Genomic DNA, 20,044 nt, shown 5'->3' on the forward strand with positions numbered 1-20,044 from the left:
CAGCTGGGTGACAGGGATGGCTGGAAATTCCATAGCCCACAAGGCTGGATTCCAGGGATAGCACTTGCTCAACAAAGTCAACCTGAGTGTTGAGAGTAGGATAACTTATTGGAAAGAATGTCAGCTTTATAAGGAGAAAAACAGCCCTGAAAGGCCAGATGGTTTTGTCGAATGTCGTGTGTGCCAACCTGGAATACTGCTTATGTCATACATATAAAGACGACTCGTGAGGTCTCCGTTCCGTATCGGCTGTTTGTTTGGCTTACGGAAAATGTATAATAACGTTGAAAAATGGCCTCTTCTGAGATGTTGGGTGCCCAGTATTAAATGCATGCTGCTTAGTCTCACGGTCAATTGCTGCATTTGCCATGAAGCTGAATAATTATTTGTTTTTGGGAATAACATAAGGTGTGTGTGGTGCAACAACTCAACCGAGCCAGGGTTCAGGGCAGTACTGCCATGTCCCTATATACACTGGCAAAAGAAATAAGTCACTCGTTTATGAAGTGGAGCTGAAATTTAGTTCAATTCAACTGCCATAGCAACCATTTTCTCTAACCAAAATAGATACCCACAGAGGCTAGCATTGCTGTCAGGAACTGACGTAGGGTTGGTGAGCGAAGAGTTCCATCTCTAAAGTAAGGAGTATGAGTGTTCCTTTGGAAAATGTGTCATCTGCATAATATGTATGGCAGGAAACTGAGTAAAATAAGCAGCGGAACCCTATAATTGTCGCGATTGCAGATTAAAAGTAGGGTGAACAAATGTCAGCCATGAAAGTTTAGAAGCCCTTCGTCGTTGAGAATTTCCTGAATAATGGTTTGAAAAAAAAAAAAAAAAAAAGAGATTGCACATGATTCAATAGTGCTTTCATGATGTCTTTAACACTTCCAGACACATGTTATTGCTATCCCTAATGTGCACACAGGTGTAGAAAATGTGTGAAAATGTGTGTTGTGTTAAATCTTTTATAATTGTGAATGATCTATAGTAGCTTCATTTATTATCCACTAAATCTCCTCAGTGGCTCTTAAATGGACTTGGGAGGAGAGGGAAGGAAAATATAATGAATTTAATGAACGCATGTTGTTATCTTTTGACTTATAAGCTCTTGTCAGCAGAGGGGCCATCAAATTCAGGCTGGAACACAAGTCTGCTTAATACATTTCCTACCAAGGGCAAAGAAAGAGAAGGGTCCATGGAAGTGGAATCTTACCCCAACCATTTGGAATCTTTACTCACACCTCCTTATTTCACTGTTAAGATAAGATATGATACGATCCCCTTTGAAAGAAGATTCCCTTGTGGAACTTCGGGTTAGATCATTCATAGAGCTGTACAGTATACACCACTGTGTGCCGTCATCTAAATGACTCTATGTAATCAACTATGCTTCTGGAGTGTATCTTGTATCTTGTGTTTAGCACTCATCCTCCTTGTATCTCACCCTGCAGGATGGCATTCTGGTGGGGGCTGTGGGGGCGTACGACTGGAACGGAGCCGTGCTGAAAGAGACCCGACAGGGGAAGGTTGTCCCTCCCAAGTCTTCATACGCGGAGGAGTTCCCAGAGGAGCTGAAGAACCATGGTGCCTACCTGGGTGAGTCCTGTACCACCACAAGTTATTTATCATTTCTACAATCTATTTAGATCACAGTGTATATTTCACTCTATAAGAGTATATCTAACACTGTATTTGGGCCCCAGTTTAAAACATTTAAAACGTAAGCATCAAATATACACTATATCTCTCTGACAAAGAAATGTAAAGGAAAACATTTATTCAAACCTTTATATCATAATATCCGTTGAGGTTACCCTCATTTTCAATAATGTTGAGTTAATCATTCTGATATTTTAGTTATGATAAACAGTATTTGAACACCTTTTCATCAGTTGTAGTCATCAGTCTCACCCTTTAATCTCTGTTTACATCCTAATATCCCCCCCTCTGAGTGAGGGACGTGTGGCAGCCAGGCCCTAGTAGAAGCTCTGTGGTTTAGCACCAGCAGCCCTCACTGCAGCCCTAAAGCGCTCCACTGCTCCACCACATCCAGCCCGCACCACCACCACAGGTCTCTGGTTTAGGACTGTAGGACTGCCTCCTACAGTATACCTCCTCCGGCTGCCCACGGAAGCCATTCTAGACTCATTAAGAGTACGGGGTAGAGGCATGAGTCTGGAAGTTCTCAGAGAGGAGAAATCAGTGCAAGATCAGATGAGGTGGAGAGGGACTTTTGGTAGATTAAGAAGGAAAATATGTGTGAGAGAGAAGAGATGGAATCTTGGTAGATTAAGAAGACTTGGACAAGTGTGAGTAAGAGGAGAAAGAGCAGCAGACCTGTGGTATTTGGCTGCAGCTCTCAGACTGTGCAAATTCTCTTGGGCAAACAAGGAGGGACAATTTGCTCAAAGGGGTCAAATGAGGACTCATCGCAGTTCATGAACATTTTGTAAGCAGCAGGAGTTTATGTTTAAGGCTCCTCCCTGAGTCACGCGGTTCCCTGGTCGTGATACTGCGATGTTAAAAACCTACAGGCCTACAATCATCTTCATTCAAACACAAACATACAATACTGATATGTGCCTGGCACTCATTATACCCATGTACACATACAGTCCCTCTAGATTTAATACTTTATCGCCATACATCTTGTTTGTTAGGAATGCACAGACAGGCGCGCACACGCACACAGTGCGAACCATACCATGGTCTTCGGGGGAGCTCATTATATTTGTATGGGGGGGGGTAACGAATGGTAAACGCAAGAATAGCATGCATGTTGCGATCTATTACGAGTAGGGTATATCTGCAGTGCCGCAACCCCATAGATTTATGCTATTGTCTATTACGGTGAATTAGTGCGCAAATCATGAATCATACATCAAAATAGCCTAATTTTTACGCATTATACACGATGATGACGATACAGAAAATTACAGAAAATGAGAAATGATATAAAATATAAAAAAAAAAAAAATGAGAAATGCATGGCAAAAATAGCATTTAGTCAGTATTTTAGAGACCCCCCAAAAATTCACAAATCATGTTTTCAGGGGAGCTAATGTCTGATCTAGGGGAGCCATGGCTGCCCCAGCTCCCCCATGGTTCGCACCCTGCACGCACATGCATACACAGCAGCGTGCACACACTCACAAACCCTGGTTTTCCCTGTGACTGGCATGCCTTTATTTGGCCCTGCCTGCCGATAACGATGCTGCACAGGGTATAGAGAGAGGGGTTCACCGCACACTGTAAAAGCTGACATTCCTCCCAGAGAGATTATACAAGGAACAGACTTTTACTTCAATGAGAGAGAGAGAGAGAGCCGTGGAAACAAAATCACTTCCTGACCATATAGGAGTGAAAAGGGAACACAATAGGAAGCCATGAGAAGAAACTGGTAAAAGTGACCGAGGAATGTGCCCAGGAGAAATTGAGACAAGGAGAGAACAGTACTAAGGAGGTACTACAGGTCAGCTAGCTGGCCGCATCTTTCACTTAGACTTTACATCTGTGTGCGTGTGTGCGTGTGCCTGTGTGTGTGTGTGTGTGTGTGTTTCTCTGTCATCAGGTTACGCAGTGACCTCTGTAGTGTCAGCCAGAAATGGTCGTCTACTTGTAGCTGGAGCGCCACGTTTCAACCACACTGGCAAGGTCATCATCTTCACTCTCAAGAACACTGGAAACCTCACCATCCTGCACTCCCTCAAAGGCCAACAGGTGGGAACTCACATCACTACACTCTACACTAATGGTAAAAAATTATATCAATAATGATAATAATAATATTCATAATGTAATAAACAAAACATTGAAGATTACCTTTATAGAAATCTCCTCAAGAAACGTCTTTATATTGCAGTAGGTTTCAAGTGGATTTGAGGGTCTTTTGTAGGCATCCTATAAAAATCAACTGATCCATTATGAGGGGTCAATTCACAATCTGGCAACTAAAAGCTATTTTTAAAGGACACTCAATCAGTGACGTCTAAAGGGGATGTGGTTCTGCGTCTGAATGAACTTTATGCTGATAACTCGGCAACCACTTGCGCATGGCACCCATGGTACGCATGGTGGTGATCCTCCAACAACTCATCCTGTCAGTAGGAGCTCATTCATAACAATAGATGTTCTTTGCAGATGTGCAGCGCTCGACATGACAGCCTGTGTGACGAGGGTGATATTTTACAGACAGCCACTTACAGTCTTGGGGGCCCATCGTTGAGCCTCTTCTCAGATGACGGTCTTTTCCAGTAATGGTCCCAGAAACATGGTATCTACGACAGCGCTGAGACATTCCTCCCACCCCCCCTGACGTTAACCACATGCACCATGTGCTTTCAGTCATGGAATACAGATCAAAGCTCATCATCAACAACAAGTCGTCAAACCGAAAGCAGTTAAGACTCGGGGAGAAAGGCAAGGATTTCAGCCTGTAGTAAATAACTATAATACAAGGACAGCTTGTAAATTTGTTTACCCAATGTAGCAGTGCACGCAACAATAATTACCTGTGTGTGAGGATGAGTGATAAAAAGAAGGGCAATGACAGGCGGTATGGAAGAAACGGACGACACATGTTGAAGTTCTGAAATTGGCGAGGGATGAGGGAAAATGCCCCTCAAAGTTCAGAAAATGCCTCTGAAATAGAAATTAAAAGTGCAAAAAAACACCACAAAGAATATACCAGTATACATAGTACAAGTATTCTATCAGAGTACCATTCAATAAATATATATATATATATATATATATATATATATATATATATATATATATATATATATATATATATATATATATATATATATATATATATATATATATATATATATTTTTTTTTTTTTTTTTTAAATACGCCCAATCATATTCAAGACATGCCCGCTTCAAAGTTAATTTCTTAATAACCCAGTGTTCTGAAGACAGTATGTATGTATGTGTCCAACAGATTGGTTCTTACTATGGCAGTGAGATTGCCCCTCTGGATATAGATGGAGACGGAGTGACTGACAACCTGCTGGTGGCAGCGCCCATGTTCTTCAGTGGAGGGTTGGAGAAGGGCAAGGTCTATATATACAGAGTGACGGAACTGGTGGGTAAACACAAGCATACACACACAAGGCTTGAAGGCTGTATATATAATATCATCTAATTGACTTATTTCAAACACACCCTCTATTCTTGATCCTCCAATCACAACTGTTGCTTTCCTCTTTGTTTGTCCACACTTTGTTTGTCTGAAAGAAGCAACAGTTGTGATTGGAGGATCAAGAAAAGAGGGCAGGGTTTGAGAGAGGCCAATTGTTATAGCATTGTAGATTTATTTTGTGATACTGATATCGTGAATCATGGTACATAATTTTGTTGCCTAGAAATCAATACTAAAACGGAAATAATATGTATTTTCTTATTCCATAATATTTGTGAATGTCAATCGGAACATTTCCAATTTATTGTATCATACTTTCCATTACCATACACATACAGTCATTATGGAGAACATTGATTGAATAACCATAAATTAAAAAGAAAGTAATAATTACAATATCAATATATTTTTATTTATTTCTAGCTATTTCGTTCTTACCGGGTACACAGAGGCATGTGCACAGAGACACTAGGGCTGTTTTGTCGACTAATAGTCAAGAACCTTCTCACGTGCAATAATGCAAACGCGCTGTGTGGTGTGTTTATCTTTCTTAAAATTTTATTTAAATCTTTTTTTTTTATCCACTTTTTCTCTTTCTTTTTCTGTTTGTCTCCCATCCCAATTTAGTCGTGCCAATTCCCCCCTCCCCTGTCTTGATCGTTGCTCGCATGGTCGGTCTTAGGGAGGGTTGAAGAATCTATCGCATGTCCCCTCCGATACATGCAGAGTCAGCCAGCCACTTCTTTTCACCTGCCAGCGCGGACTCTCATTGGCGAGGTGTAACGTGTGGGAGGCTCACACTACCCTCGACATCTTCTGTCCTTGCTGTGCAGGCGCCCTGACCGACCTGTAGGAGTCGCTGTTTACAACGACCAGATTACCACCCATCGACTCCCCTCCCGCTGACTCTGCCAATTGAGTCAGTATGACGGCCGACCCAAGCCGGAGGCAGCGCTGACAGCCGGATTCGATACCGGTGTCTCACACGTTGGTGACGAGCTATTAGACCGCTGCGCCACCCAGCCGCCCATTTTATAATTTTTTTTTTATAATTAATTCAGTATGAAAAAAACGAATTGTAGCCTACTAACTTAACACATTATTGGTCAACTATGACCAAAACAATCAAGTAATGGATTAATCGACTATGAGAGGGCAGCCCTAGTAGATACACAAACACATGTCATGCGCACGCGCTCACGCACGCACGCACGCACGCACGCACGCACGCACGCACGCACGCACGCACGCACACACACACACACACACACACACACACACACACACACACACACACACACACACACACACACACACACACACACACACACGCACACACGCACACACGCACACACGCACACACACACACACACACACACTCACAATTTTCTTAAACACACACAACATTTTCTTAATGGGTTGAACCGGCGGCAGAGAGTTTCCTGGGTCTTCCTGGTTGTTATGAGCTAAAACAGCCAGGTCTCGTTCTCTCTCTCTGGAATTACAAGTTCCTCCCAAAGTCTTCCAAGACTCCAATGTGCATGCAGTGAGATCAGCTAATTTAGACCAGTCCAATGTGCATGCAGTGAGATCAGCTAAGACCGGTTCAAGGTGCATGTATCAGCTGAGTAGCTGATGGGTAGCTTGCTAGCATCAAAAGCTAGCTTGTGTTACATAACTAGAACACAATTAGAACTTCAATTAGAATGTTCATAAAAATACCTGTCATGATAAAGCCAATTGATGGGATGTGGCATTTAAAGTGACATTCTGAAAAGGTAAACCTTAATTATTCTGAATGTCAACAGTCCACATCATTATGAAGCTACCCTGTTCACTATGAAGCTACCCTGCTCACTATGAATCTGGCCACATTCTTACCTCTACTGCTGGACCATCGAGTCTCATCAGAGGTTTAGTCAGTACAAATTCTACAAATTACAAACATGTTTAGGTATGAGAAAATGTGGTGTAATAGATCAAACACATGTTGGTGCAAAGTTGCAACACCCCCCCCCCCCCCCCCCAGCTAGATTTATGGGGCTCTGATCGAACAATAGAAGGGGTTCTAATAACTAAAAGCCTGATGCTAAACAAACTTGAATGAATTATGCACAGTCTAAGCGTAGCCAAAGCTACATTTCATTCAAGGTATCACGTTCTCTTTCTATGACACAGAGTCCCGGCTCTGTTGTACACATGAGCCACTGTGAAATGGTTATCTGTGATGGGCTCTCCACAGACCACCATATGGTTCAAATTATAGTAAAGACCCCAATGAATACAACCCCCCCCCCCCCTCTCCCTCATTGTCACACCCAGTCTAAGTGATCAGGTAGCCGCGAAGCAGAGTCTATACTCCCTTCCCTTAGGTTCCACTGAAAAAACAAGTGATCTCATGTTTCGTCCTGCTGACTTTGTCATATATTATGAGGAATACTGGGACAGCAAGTGACGTGATGATACGCATGGTTAATGATGGGCCTTATACTTGGCTCCCTTTTGTCAGAATGGTGAGGAATTTTACCTTTTCCCTCAGAGTTTTTCCAGACGGGGTGGATTTAAAAGCCGTATTGTATTCAAAGCCGTGGATATTTTCCATCTCACTTCGCACAAGCTAATAATTCTCCTAAATCCTCCGCAATAATTTCCCAAAGAAACATTCAGAAGCTATGTCTGTCTTTGATCATAATGACACCCAAAATACACAAAATACTTCACTCAAAGGAAGGGATTCTGGAAAACAATAGAAATGAGAGAGACCGGGCGGCCGGGTAGTGCAGCGGACTAAGCGTCTGTCTACCACCACAGAGACAGTGGGATCGAATCCAGCTGTGGTGCTTCCGGGTTGGCCGGCCTTCACTAACACAATTGGCAGTGTTAGAGGGTGGGAAACCCGGCAAGGGTGGGTCCTGGTCGTTGTATACAGCGACTCCTACAGTTCGGTCAGGGCGCCTGCACAGCAAGGGAAGGATCTAAGAGAGGTAGTGTGACCTTCCACACATTACACTCTCCCAGTGAGAGTCCGTGCTGCCTGGTGAAAAGAAGCGGTGGGCTGGGTACACATGTGTCGGAGGAAGCATGTGATAGTCTCTGCCCTCCCGGACCGACGGTAGGGGGTAGAGTGCGCAACGACCAGGAAGGGGATTGGGAATTGACATAACGACTAACATTGGGATGGGAGAAAAACGGAAAAAAGGAGGAAAAAGATAATAAAAAAATTATAAAAAATTAGAGAGACCTGCAAACAAAAGGGAAACATGAGATATTAAAAAGGGAAACAATTAAAACTGGAGGTTTTGCTTGATTCAGAAATCTCTTGTTTGTTGGTTATTGGCCCATTTATTTTAAAAGGACAACATGTTCAGTTGACTTTCAAAATGATTCTGAGGTAATTGGAATAACAAACAGAGGGGGGGGGGGGAAAGGCCAGGGAAATATGGAGAGAGAGTTTAAGACAACTCTGGTCATTATGGGTTTTCTAAATAAATGGGACAGCAGCCCATTTGAGGCACAAATAAGTCCTTTCACTGGAAGACTGAACTATCGCAGAAGGCACGTTGTGGATCTACCCACACCACTGGAAGACTGCACTATCCCAGAGGGCATGTTGTGGATCTACCCACACCACTGGAAGACTGCACTATCCCAGAGGGCACGTTGTGGATCTACCCACACCACTGGAAGACTGCACTATCCCAGAGGGCACGTTGTGGATCTACCCACACCACTGGAAGACTGCACTATCCCAGAGGGCACGTTGTGGATCTACCCACACCACTGGAAGACTGCACTATCCCAGAGGGCACGTTGTGGATCTACCCACACCACTGGAAGACTGCACTGCAGAGGGCACGTTGTGGATCTACCCACACCACTGGAAGACTGCACTATCCCAGAGGGCACGTTGTGGATCTACCCACACCACTGGAAGACTGCACTATCCCAGAGGGCACGTTGTGGATCTACCCACACCACTGGAAGACTGCACTGTCCCAGAGGGAATGGTGTGGATCTACCCACACCACAGGACAGAGCTATACCAGAGGGCATGGTGTGGATCTACTTGTGAGGTTCTTTGACCGACACTCCATGTCCTTGACTATACAGGCAGTTTTGAAAGAATTCCCTTTGACATACAGTATGTAGTTGTAGTTGTTGGACGATGTGTGCGCTGCACAGCTTGTTTTGTTTATATGTGTACAGTACACAGCGCTGTGTGGCAGGCATGTTTTCATGATGATGTTCACAAAATGTTATTGTGTCTGTCACTCCATGTGTGTGTGGAATGTTGCTTTAGCTCTGGGGATATTTATAGTGCATATGACTCATTCTTCCCTTTGATCTTCATGCAGTATATTGGAGGATTTTTTTGTCAGTTGTTGATTTCATGCAGGGACAAAGGCACAAACAAATATACAGTGTATTCTCATAGCATCATTTTGGACTGTTACCATCCAAAAACTAACATGATCAGAGTATACATTTTATTTTTATTTTTATTACTCATAAGGTAAGCATCATGTTTCTAATGGATGAAACTGTGATTATTAGGGGTGTAACGGTACACAAAAACCACGGTTCTGGTTTTGAAGTCAAGGTTCGGTACGGATTTTCGGTATAGTGGGGGAAAATTTGGCTTTCCATGTTCCACTCAGGGGTGATGTAGTGTGCAGTAACTAATTGTAGGGCTGTCAACGAATATTCTATATTGCAATTAATAATCGACTTGTAAAAAAAGAAATAATAATAATAATAATTATTATTATATTAGATTGTGAAAAAAAACAGCCTCCGGTGGGCAGTCGTTAGTGGTTAACATACCGTTGTATTCGTTTGGTACACTACACAGCCGTTGGGTACGGTACGGTACACACTGAAACGGTTTGGTTCGGTACGGATACGTGTACCTTTACACCCCTAGTGATTATACATGCTATGACACAGCAGTGTAGTGTGGAGAGGAGTGAGCTTGTGATAGGAAAGTCGTTGGTGCGATCCCTGGAACAACAGGAAATCTAGCCGGGGATAGTGAATGAAGAACGATCTCTCCTCCCTCAACTAGCACTAACATGCCCTTGAGCAAGGCACTGAACCCCAACTGCTCAATGCCACCCCCCAGTCTGTATACCCAGAAGGTGTATATACAGTACAAGCCGTGGCTGTGGTATTCACATGGGCAGTGATGGTCAAAAGGTTAGAAAAAGAGGCTTGTTGCCACCAGTTCAATCACAAGACCGGCAGGTAAATATGGGTACGGGTGAATATATAAAGCTCTCCGCTCCCTCAACACCCCACTGATGAAGTGCCCTTGAGCAAGGCACTTCAACCCCAGCTGCTGCAGTGGAGGCCTGTGTGCTGGCCAACAGTGGAGGCCTGTGGTTGTACTGAGCAGCTCCTAGGTGGGAATGCGTGGAACTGTGTGAGTGTGAAGTAGGGCATTGCTGAAAGAAGAGCATTCATGATGAGTAAATAAAGCTTAAAATAAAACAGTCTAAATAAAATCGAAATAATAATTTAAAAAAAAAGCATCTCCCTCCATCCCTCCTCAGAACCGCTTCATCCTAGAGGGGGTGCTAGAGATCCAGAATGGTGGCCAGAATGCCCGCTTCGGCTCTTCCCTGGCTCCGGTTCCTGATCTTAATGGGGACGGCTTCAATGACTTGGTGGTGGGAGCCCCACTGGAGGATGAACACAAAGGAGCCATTTACATATTCTTCAGCCAGCGCAACAGAATACTCCGCAAATACAAACAGGTAAGAGCAGTGAAAGATGTAGAAAAGTGTTCACCTCAACTCTCAAAATGCCAGTGTTTTGTCCTAGTGTACATCCAGTAAGCAATCGTGAAACCGGCACTGTAAAATGTGAGTTACACAGTGAGTAACTCTTCAACATATGGTTGTTCTAATCTAGTGTATACAATAAGCATTGCAACACTTAGCAAAGCATTTATGACTTTATTTATAAAGTGCCATGCCTGTGAGCCGCCACTAAGGGTAGAGTGGCTAAGTAGGCTAAGTCTATGAGGTACTTGGCATCTAAAAAGGTAATCTTACCAGGTCACCAAGATAAAAATGATGAAGAGGTTCCTGCAGATCTCTTATTAATTTCACCAGTACGGTAGGTCTGTCAAAACTATTGAACTGATCAACCACATCTCTTTGGTTTTTCTACTTATTTGTTCCTCAGAGGATAGCTGCGGCAGACTTGGCACCGGGCCTGCAGTACTTTGGCCGCAGTATCCATGGGATGATGGACATGAATGAGGATGGTTTAGTGGACTTGGCAGTGGGTTCCCTTGGTGCTGCTGTTCTCCTTTGGTTGGTATTTCACCTCAAAATTCCTTCCACAACGTTATATCGACAAAAGTACATTTCATCCAAGGGTTATGTTTTGTGTTATGGTGACCTAAAATACACCTCACTAAAGACAAAGATGTAGAGGTCTTTCACAATTTCTCCAAAAACAATGACATTTGAATGCTCTGGTAACTGAAAGTAAAAGTTTCAGTGACTATAATATGTACCTATGTGGAGGATTTTTCAATGTCCATACCAGCAAAAACATGACGAGACCTTTGAGAATGGATGAGAACTAACAAGTCTACTATCAAGCTGGTAGCCTGATATTGTATTTATATTATGCCACTAGCCCGAAAAATCTTATGTTATATTTAGTGTTTATTTATTGGGACAGACACTAATATATTATTCCAAAAAGCTGTCCTGTTTCTCACTCATGTCATCCCTGGTAGGGGCGTCCAAACAGCTCTATAGGCTCTAATCATGCTGTCTGGCTCCTACTACTTTGTCTCTGGATTCTGTTAGTGTTACATTTGTGATTAATTATGAATGAATTATGAACTTTGCTGCACTTTGCTGCACAGGCTGATACAAGCTATAGCTACCACATACAAGCATGCATGACAGACCTGAACTGTCAATCAGAAAAGTTTGACCACAGATTATCCACAAGCTTTTCCGATTCGACACTTCAGGTCTGTGTTGCTGGGGATGGGAACAAAGGGCAACATCTAATTTTTCAACAAAAAAAAACAGGGTTTATGGGAAATGTGGAACTACATCCATTTTCAGAATTCATACATGCTATTGCTATGGTGGTCTAAGCATTCAAATCCTTTGATTCACTGATATGCTTGGAATATATATATATATATTAGTGGTGGGACTCGATAAAAAAAAGTTATCGAATTAATTCGTGACTTTATAGTTAATTAATCGAAATTAATGACATTTTAATCGCGTATCAATATTTGATGCGAAAAGCTAAATTTTTCAATTCAAATGAATTTAGGTATACAAGTTAATCAATGAATATACATTATACATACGTTTAAGCAGCAAACTCCTGTATTAGCTACTACACAGACCAACAGATAAATGCAATTTTTAACAAAGTGCAGCAATTTTAGGAATAATATATACACTGTAAGAAAAAAAGCTGCAAGAAAACGGTAAATGTCTGGCATCAATGGTTGCCAAATACTTACTTTCAAATTACAGTAAAATCAAATACATTTACAGATAACAACAACCTTTATTGGTTAATATTTTGATAAAAGGTAATTTACTGTATTTTTTATGGCATTTACACTTAAAGTAGAAAAACAAAAGTAATCTGTAAAATAATACAGTGAATTCCCTGTGATTTTTTTTTTTTTTTTACAGTGTAGGCTATATATAACGCAAAGGACCTTTTGTAAACTCAAGCACTTTCGAGGTAAAAGTAAAACGCAGTACTTTCAAGTACATTCCAGAACAGTTGACCATTGAAAAAAAAAACTCTTGATTGATCTCAATTTCTCTTATTTTTTTATTTGTTTATGTACAAACCAGACTAAGAAAAAAAGTTATTTGCAATTTATTATACGTTATACTTATAGCACATGCATGAGTCTGGTCTCCTTTGAAAGGTAACATTGTTACACAATAAAGAAAAATCATCATGCGATTAAATGCATACATTTTTTAAACTTTTAATTCTTTCTGTAGTTCTATATCATACTAGCTTCCGCTCAGCGTCATCTGCACATATCTCACTTCGTGCATATGCACTGAATAAAAACTCACAATGTACCTTTACATACCAACATTCGTCTGGCCACACCCCTATCCGCTACCTTCATAAGCAGGTGTGTGGCCCCACACTCGCCTCCTTCTTCACTTTCACCACAAGAAAGTGCCTGTATACCAATCACTTGACAAGGGTATTAAGCTGAAGAAAGTTGAGTTACGTGTTTAAATTTTTTCTTGCTTTTTTCTTTCTCTCATACTTTTACAAAGAAAAAAGCTAAGTCATAATGTTTACCTCGGAGGGTCGCGCTAGCAACGTTACCCTTCACCAGCGGTTCTTCATTTCCTCCTCTGCCGTACGTCTCGGAGCGAGGTTGACGCCACTGTCGTGGACAGCATCCGCGCCCCCCGGTAGGCGTCCGGTGGGTAGTTTGCCTCTCCAAGGAGCTGGTGCACCAGCGTCGTCTCCTGTGAGATGGCCTGGTTCCTGCTCTGGTTCCTTTGCCGCCGGAGAGTCGTCCGCTGTTGGGCGGCCGGCTCCTCTGGTGGCGGAGGATTTGAGACGCAAGCTTTTTGCGTCTGCTCGCTCCCGTCGTAAGATGGTGGCTTGTAGACGCGAACGGCCTGGTTTTGGGGAGTTGCTGGAGCCGGATGAGAATGCGTCTGCTTCTCCGTGGCCGATGGAAACTGAGGACTACATGGTAGAGGCAGACGGGTTCTTGTTTGATGCCCCGGTGGAGACATGTCCGCCTCCCGTCCAGGTTACACTGGCAGGGGGTGACAGGTCTCCTTGGGGTCCCTCGTACGCTGATGTTGGGTTAGAACCTCCGACTCAGAGGCGGGATGCCCTGCTATCAGCCACATCGGAATGTGGCTCTGCGATGTCCAGTAGTCTGCCGCATGTGAGGGACGCGAGCTCGGTGGGGGAAAGTGTGCAGGGGGAACTGTGTGCTTTGTTCCCCGAGCTCATGGCGGCGGCGGCAGTCGCAAACGGCGTGCCGCTGCCGCAGCCACTGTCTGTTCCTGTCCCTGATGATCTCATAGGTCATCTATGGCAACGTCGTCCTGTGAGAGAGACAGGCGTTGTCTGCCCATTTTTCCCCTCGATGGAGGCCTACGTCCATCAGGGACAGGTGGTCTCCCACATCACGGGCCTCACCCCCGCCTACCTGCGAGTCACGAGGGTGGTGGGTTTGGTAGAAGGTATGAAGGAGGGGGTGCCTCGGCTTGATAGGCCGATGGCAGCTCTCCTTTGTCCTGAGGTGGTGTGGGAGCCTTTAAGGAAGCCGGTTCCCCAAGGGAAATCGGCGAGGCGGTTGGCTTACTGGAGTGACCAGTCATTCATCTCCGCGACTCAATCTCTGGCTGCCACGTCTAACATCGCGCAGCTGGCGAGATTCATGTCCGGGATAATGACGGGCGGTACGGAGCTGACCGAAGTGCAACGTGATCAGCTCGCCCAGGCGGCAGGAGCCATCCTGCATCTGATCCAGCTGCAGGCCGTCGCCGCTGGGAAAGTACGCGCCCTGGCCACTCTAGCCCAGCGCCACCTTTGGCTGGAGCAGGCGCGTGTGCCGGAGAGGAAGAGGACTCCACTTCTGACGGCACCCCTCTCCGATGTTGGGCTCTTCAGGTCGGCGTTGCAGCTGATGACCTCAACCTGCAGGGAAATGCAGGAGGAGCGTTCCGTGCTCCAGCCTCATTTCCCCCCGCCCGATGTCGCCGGTGGAGTCAGACGGAAGGCTCGTCATCGAGGTTCCGCCGCCGAAGCCGCCGGTGCTACCACCGCCACTGCTGGTCCTTCAGCGAAGAAGGCCAAAAGGAGAGAGGGCGCCTCGGCCACTGCAGCCGGCCCATCCACGCTCGGAGGTGCGGTAGGGATCGTCGAGACCAGCCTCCAGTCCTTTACCGTCCCTCCGGGGCTCCCCGGGGTGGCAAACCCCGAGCGGCTCGTGGCAGGCGTCGCTAGTGACTTTTCCCCTCTATTGGTTCCCCCTGTTCCCTTCCCGGCCCAACATATAATTTTTGTCTAAAATAAAAGGTCCCTCCTAGGAGGGACTGTATTTTGTTACAAACTGTGTGTTTATTCACTACATATGATGGGGATACGAAAGAGTACCTTCGCTAGTGTGGGTTTGATAGAAGGGCTAGACTTATAGTCTTGTTGGTCGCTACATTTCATGTTATATAGAGCTTAAGCAAGGCCTGCAGCTTACACACGGTTGAAAAAGGTTTTTTCTGCCTCGACCTGAAGATTAGGTTCTTCACATAAAGGTAGAGGTTAGTTGTGTGCTCTGTTGCTTAAACAGTGATATTGAGCCGCAACACTGTTGTGTTGGTCTACAGTAATGCTTGTGTGTGTAAAGGTACCGCGGTTTTTCAGGCCGCTCTCTCTCTCTATCAAATCTTCTGTGTCTTGCAACATAAACACGGGTGTCGGGTTCACACATATAAAACTTTGACCTTGTTATAAACCCTGTTCACAGACTTGTCTGTGGCTAGCGTGCATTGAGTTAGCTTTGCGCTGTTCATTAGCATACTGGCTACTTAAGGTATCATAGCTATTTGTTGTTGTCGTATTCAAGGGTTGGGCTTGCGAGGGGGTACCGGATAAACCCCTCCTTCCCTCTTCTGATTGGTCTTTTTTTTTTGTTCCTCTTTTTCATTCGGTCCAGCCAAGCTGTTAGGCAGCTTGGCGGGGGGGGGGGGGTTCCCTGACTCCGCACCTATCACGGGCAGTTGAGTCATGGGATTCCCCCCGTCATAGAATACGTCACTGGGCACGTTTCTATTGGACGATGGCTTCCGTGAGTTTTTTCAGACCCATATATGGTTCTGTTATTGTCAAGTTGTCGGGGCAGAGCGTAGGAACTTGGTGTTCTGCTACGCTCGATATATGTGTAACTTGAGTCTGTTGGTCACATGGCTCAATGTTACCTGACTTTTCAATTCATGGCTCACGTGGGAAGTCTCTCTGAGGATTCCCGTCTCCTCCCTGTGGTGAGAAAAATGAAAAAAAAATTTACCCACAGCCGCGTCACGTGGGATTCATGTCAGTCTGTGTTTTCTTTCTTTTTTAATAAAAAGAGGAAAGAACATGAAGCACGACGGCTCCTTGTCGTTCTCCCAGGCGACTTGGAGGAACAATGTCTGGTGTTAGACTATCCATTGATGTGATTGGGTCTCGATGCGTACATAGTGCTGGCTCGGGGTGTTTCTGATAAGAATCACGCATGAGGCTGGTACGCCTTGGTTGCTCGTTATTAAAACAGCGTTTTTATAGGGCAACTGGGATGGAGGTTTTCTCTTCCGAGCGCCTGTTACTAGGTCTCGACGAATTCTCGTTCATATCTGGGGGATATTAACGGAATAGATCAAAACATAGGTAGAGGGGTCTCACGCCCTTGGGGTGGGCCACTGAGCGCGGTACAAATGGGACCGTCTGGGTGGCGCCGTCTTTAATGTTTTAGATCGACACGCGTACCTACCCCCTCTCTTGGAGTGGGGATGTCGGCGTGATTAGGGCACAGGACTGGTTCTGGTCACGCTGGTCCAGGTCAGTTAATCCGTTGTCCGCCGGGGACGCAGATCTTCTGTTCTGGTACCCTGAGGGACTTGTGCTTTTTTCAGGGGGAAAAATGCCGGGTCGGCCCGGGTGTCACAGGGTTGGGCGTTATGGAGACCCTTTGTTGGGTACTTGTTGTACCCTGTGCTATCATAAAGGGGCTGGTTCTCCATTCTTTTTACGCATGGCGAAGAGGGGGCTGTTGGGGTGGTCTTATGGACCTCCTCTGGCATCCCTGTGTGCTTCCCGGTCCGCCAGGCCTGGTCCGAAGTTGTGTTTCGTCGACCCGTAGGCCTGGGATAACCCCTTTTTGAAAACTGAAACACTTGTACTGCGGTATAGCCAGTGTATACCCGCAGGTGTGTTTTGGAGTTTTTTCTTGAGGGGTTATAGGAACAACCACCGCATATGGTACCTAGAGGTTGGTTGATTCCCTGGTGTGTTGGAGCGGAGTCAACTCCCGGGTTACCCGGTTGAGTGTGCCCCTGCACGTTCATGACATCTGCCAATCGTGTCAGCCTTCTCTGCCTCGACCCCTCTGGTTGGGTTTTTTTGGTGGAGGCTTTGTCATGGTGCGCAACAATGCCAGCATACGCCCCTTCCGCCGGGGTGCTGTTTTCAGTTGACCCCTTTGGTGCCTGTCTCGTCCGCAGTGCTCCAGACTCGGGTCAAATGCCTGCTTCCTGGATTGAGGGATCGACCCCTTCTGGAGGTCGTCTCCCCGGTGCGCTGCCTGCTCCCGCTGTAGTGTAGCCTCTTGAGTGCTTCGAGTTACAGCCATGCTGACTGCCTGAGTGTGCCAGGGTCAGTGTGCCAGGCAGCGTGCTAGTGGGGGGAAGGGCCCGCTCTTGGATGGGCCCTGTCCGAATACGCTGGCGATGTGGGGGGCGGTGTCACTAGTGACCGCCTGGTGAGGTCTTGATGCTGTGGCGTCGTTGACCTCTCCGGGCCCCCTTTTTCCGGGGGATCCAGTCCCTTCAGTGGGTCTGGGTCTTCCTTCGCGCTCCGCTGCTACGGCCTTGCCACGTGGTTGAGTTTGCTCTTGACCCCGTGATTTTGGGGGTCGGTAACGAGGTTTGTTCCTTCCGTTCATTCCCTGGTGGCATGCGGGTTGTGCGTGTGCGTAGTCATGGGGTCAAGCCACGGTCCGCTCACCCTCTGCGTTGAGTTGCTCGAGTTTCTCTTCGCACGGTCGGATCCGTCTCCCTCCCGTCCTCCAATAGGGAGGGTATCCTCCATTAGGGAGGGTCGGGGGGCTCGGTCCTCCCCGGTTCTGATGGTTGTGGGGGGCCTCAGTGGGGTACATTTGTCGAGCTTCAAGTTCCCGCTCAGCTCCCGTTGTGCAGATGACGCTGAGCGGAAGCTAGTATGATATAGAACGATAGGTTATGAATATAACCGTAGTTCTATGAATACTAGTGACGCTCAGCATCTAGACGCCACTGCGGCCTTTGATCTTGCCTTGTGGTGACAGATTGGGAAGGAGGCGAGTGTGGGGCCACACACCTGCTTATGAAGGTAGCGGATAGGGGTGTGGCCAGACAAATGTTGGTATGTAAAGGTACATTGTGAGTTTTTATTCAGTGCATATGCACAAAGTGAGATATGTGCAGATGACGCCGAGCGTCACTAGTATTCATAGAACTACGGTTATATTCATAACCTATCGTTAATTAATCTAAATTAATGCGATAAAGTCCCAGCCCTATATATATATATATTGTATGGTATTACACATTGTTTAATTTCTTTTTGTTTTAATAATAATAATAATAATAATAATAATAATAATAATAATAATAATAATAATAATAATAATAATAATAATAATAATAATAATAATAATAATAATAATAATAATAATATTATTATTATTTTGCTCTGACTTGTGGCTTGGAGGATAGGGTTGATATTGTTGGCCACACATCAGTTTTCTGCCAAGTGAGGTCTGGAGAAATTCACAGTATAATAAGTTACTAACTATATAGTAATGCTGTGAATTTCTCCAGACCTCATTTGGCAGATCCCGAGGTGTGGCCAACAATAGCAACCAATGCCTTATCCCCACTAAACTCCTAGTCACACATCAGACCAAAACAAAAAATGTAAACAGTGCAATACCAAGCAGGGCTCTTTTGCCTGTTTGAGAGCATTGACCGTTTTCACACGGTGACCATTTTGCTCATGCTCAGGTTGGGTTCCTTTCCACCGCGTGATTTTTTTCTGTAGGTGCAGTTTGCGAAGACGCTCTCTGATTGGCTAGCCCGCGTACAGCGAAGACTCTCTCTGATTGGTTTAGCTCTGAAGGGTCTCTTCCGCCTTGTACATATACATTCTCTGCTTCGAAGTGGTTATGCTTTGGCCCTCTTTCGAAGTGGGTTATGCTTAGAGTTATAAGGTTAGGGCCCTAAACCTAACTCTAAGCATAACCCACTTCGAAAGAGGGCCAAAGCATAACCACTTCGAAGCAGAGAATACAAGGCGGACATTTCTATCCCAGAGCCCTTCGAAGCTAAACCAATCAGAGAGGGTCTTCACTGTACGCGGGCTAGCCAATCAGAGAGCATCTTTGCAAACTGCGGCTACGGAAAAAAATCACGCCTTTCCACCCTGTTTCAAAGGGAACAGTTGGAAAGGAACCTAACCAAAGCATGACATAAGAGCAAAATGGCTGCCGTGTGATAAGGGTCAATCACAGATTCCTACTGTACCTTTAACACTCTTTTTTTCCACACAGGTCACGCAGTGTTATCCGTATACATGCCAGTATCAGGTTTGAGCCCAGCAAGGTCAACATATTTGTTAAGGACTGCCGCAGAGGAGGCAAAGACGTGACCTGCATGTCAGCCATAGTGTGTCTCAATGTCACTGCCAGGACAGTCATTCCTCCTACACAGGAAGTTGGTAAGACACATACATCAAATATCTGTAGTATCAGTCTTCTCATATTTGCTCTTTTGGGGAAGTTTGTTAAAAAACATTAAAAAAATTATAAAAAGAAGTATCATGGTAGTCATTTTTGTTTTACCATGGTACCAGCCATTGTCATTTACCATGGTACTGCCATGTTAAAAGTCATGTATCACCATGGAACCAATTTTGTACTTAAATAATACCATGGTATATCTAATTTAAACCATGATACTGATGGTATTATTATGGTATATCCATAATTTCTGGTCTCATGATATAAATATACCATGCTACTGTTTTGGAAATACCATGATCATTATTGTGAGGGGAAGAATTGATTATTAAATGAGAATACAGCTTGTACTTCATATAATATGGATT

General features: G+C 44.9%; 1 protein-coding gene across 2 annotated transcripts in view; it reads left to right on the plus strand.

The window, feature by feature from the left end:
• The window catches only part of itga11a (integrin, alpha 11a), a 152,655-nt gene that overhangs the window by 82,486 nt on the left and 50,125 nt on the right, over window positions 1-20,044 (plus strand). For both annotated transcript variants that reach the window (XM_084337751.1, XM_084337752.1), the window contains 6 exons: window positions 1,455-1,599; window positions 3,575-3,723; window positions 4,952-5,095; window positions 10,705-10,908; window positions 11,342-11,472; window positions 19,488-19,654. In XM_084337751.1, the coding sequence (XP_084193877.1) occupies window positions 1,455-1,599; window positions 3,575-3,723; window positions 4,952-5,095; window positions 10,705-10,908; window positions 11,342-11,472; window positions 19,488-19,654 (940 nt within the window). The remainder of the gene's footprint in view (window positions 1-1,454; window positions 1,600-3,574; window positions 3,724-4,951; window positions 5,096-10,704; window positions 10,909-11,341; window positions 11,473-19,487; window positions 19,655-20,044) is intronic.

This window comes from Notolepis coatsorum (assembly GCF_963971535.1).
Source record: "Notolepis coatsorum genome assembly, chromosome: 20".
NCBI classification, from domain to species: domain Eukaryota; kingdom Metazoa; phylum Chordata; class Actinopteri; order Aulopiformes; family Paralepididae; genus Notolepis; species Notolepis coatsorum.